Raw genomic sequence first — 2,440 nt, 5'->3', positions numbered from 1 at the left:
AGATACTATATCATAACAGATAAAGAGTGCCGAGTGCATGTAATTGTGTTGGTGTAACTAATTGTGTTGTTCCTAACCCAATTTTTTAAATCGTATTTCAATTTTCCTAATTCAATTGGGATGTGTTGATAATTGATCATTACTAATTCAATTTTGCACATAATTGTTTAAATAAATTATTATACACTTATGATCGATTAATTATTTGTATTATAAGAAAAGTGTAATTGATGTTTATGTCCAAACGACTTCACCATAGCGCCCCATAGAAGCCCTAAATGACCCAGCCATACCGCTTGCATGTGATACCAAATGATTAGCCAAATCTAAAATGCACACACAAACTATGTGGTCAAGTCGTTTGAGTATACACTCAAATGATGTGGCCAAGTCGTTTGAGTGTATACTCAAATTAAACGACGTGTCCATATCGTTTGAGTATACACTCAAACGACTTGGCCACATCGTTTGAGTGTATACTCAAATGACTTGTCCATATCGTTTGAGTGTTACTCAAACTAACACTCAAACGACGTGACTATATCATTTGAGTGTATACTTAAATGATATGGACAAGTCGTTTGAGTGTATACAAAAACGACGTGTCCATATCGTTTTAGTGTATACTCAAATGACTTAGCCATATCGTTTGGGTGTATACCAAAACGACGTGGCCAAATCGTTTTAATTGTATACGCAAACGACTTGGCCATATCATTTGAGTGTTACTCAAACTAATACTCAAACGACGTTACCATATCGTTTGAGTGTATACTCAAACGACTTGGCCATATACTCAAACGATATGGACAAGTCGTTTGAGTGTATACAAAAATGACGTGTCCATATCATTTTAGTGTATACTCAAACGACTTGGCCATATCGTTTGAGTGTATACCAAAACGACGTGACCATGTACTCAAACAATATGGCCAAGTCGTTTGAGTGTATACAAAAACGGCCCGGAGGGTTCGTTTTGGCGAGATCGGTTGCTGGGCCTGGGCTTTGATGGCAAACTTGTAATATGGCAAACTTTGTAAAATATCTGTTTTTTTTAGGGGTTGCCCAATCCAATTTGATGAGTGCCCGATGGAATCACCTAAGTTAAATGCTCATAAGTTACCGCTATGGGGATGGAAAGAGGTGTTCAGGACTCTCACACTGAGTGGTACTATATCTTTAGGCAATGTAGAACCAACTCAGTTAAATTTGAGGTTTGGAAAACTTTGATATGTGCTACAGTACATGCCATATGGACTGAGAGAAATTACAGACTAAAAAAGAATGGGAGTAAAAGTCATGAAGAGGTTAGTTCCAACCTCCTCAATTCTATGAAGTTGTACTTACAACAAGTCTTGGAAAAGACCAAAGACTCTTATGAAGCGAGACGTATTACTGAAGTGTTAGATATTGATGTGGAATTTGTCACAAGAGTTCATAGATGGTGTCGGTGGGAAAAGGAACAAGATGGTATTTGTGTGTTGAATACAGATGGTTCAGTGACTTCCTCTTCTAATGGATATGGTGGCTCTATTAGAACAAATCATGGGGATATGATTATGGCATACTGTGGGAGCTCAAAACACAACTCAGTCCTGTTTCAAGAATTAAAAGCAATGGCAGAAGGGTTGAGGCTTGCAGTAGAACCTGGCATCAGGAGGCTATATGCACGATCTGATTCCTTACGAATGGTTTGCATCATGAGAGGATCTGAGCAACCACCATGGTATTGCTTAAATATAGCTGTTGCTATCGCTAGGACATGTAGTATGTTTGATATATTCAGAGTGGATAATGTCTTTAGGGAATGTAACCATGTAGCGGATTACCTGGCTGGGGTATGTAAGTCACAAGTTGACAATTTTGTAATTTATAGTCCTCCTCTAGACCAAAAGCTAGCTACAATAGTAGAGATGGACTGTATAGGTACTTTGTATTTGAGGCCATGATCTATAAAGGTTGAGGTACCCTTAACCTCTAACTTTGTCCAAAAAAAAATAAAGTTTAGACCCTAACCACAGTTGAAATTGAAATGGGTTGAGAATGCATGTGAGATACAGAGATAGGGGTGTCTTTTTTGCCGAATTTTCCATTTTGCCAAATTCCGACCCTAAATTAGTCCAGTTTTGGGTATATTTTTCACGGCCTGATAACCGATTTTCCGATTTCCGAAAATTCCAAAAAATAATCGGATCGGATTCGGATATAACTCTCAAATCCGATCCAATCTGAAAGTTCCGAAATGTAGCCGATCCGAAATTTCCGACATTATTTCCAATTTTTTGTGAAACCATGTACGTACTTATAATATAACAAAACTCCATTGTCTATTTGATAAGATCATGACCATTCATTCATTTTCTAGTTTTCTACACTAGTAAAACAAAACAAACTGCTAAACAAATCATAGCAGCTACTTCACTCCCTCTCTCACTCACTC

General features: G+C 37.6%; 1 protein-coding gene across 1 annotated transcript; it reads left to right on the top strand.

Annotated features, from left to right (window-relative positions):
• The first annotated feature begins 1,127 nt into the window (after positions 1-1,127).
• Positions 1,128-1,949, top strand: LOC147517472 (uncharacterized). The gene has a single exon (XM_086593608.1). The coding sequence runs from the start codon at positions 1,128-1,130 to the stop codon at positions 1,947-1,949; it is 822 nt and encodes a 273-aa protein (XP_086449734.1).
• The last annotated feature ends 491 nt before the right edge of the window (positions 1,950-2,440 follow it).

The sequence above is a fragment of the Coptis chinensis genome, chromosome 2, assembly GCF_015680905.1.
Source record: "Coptis chinensis isolate HL-2020 chromosome 2, ASM1568090v1, whole genome shotgun sequence".
Classification (NCBI taxonomy): domain Eukaryota; kingdom Viridiplantae; phylum Streptophyta; class Magnoliopsida; order Ranunculales; family Ranunculaceae; genus Coptis; species Coptis chinensis.
The sequence above is the reverse complement of the archived record's forward strand: the minus strand, read 5'-3'. Positions and strand labels throughout refer to the sequence as shown.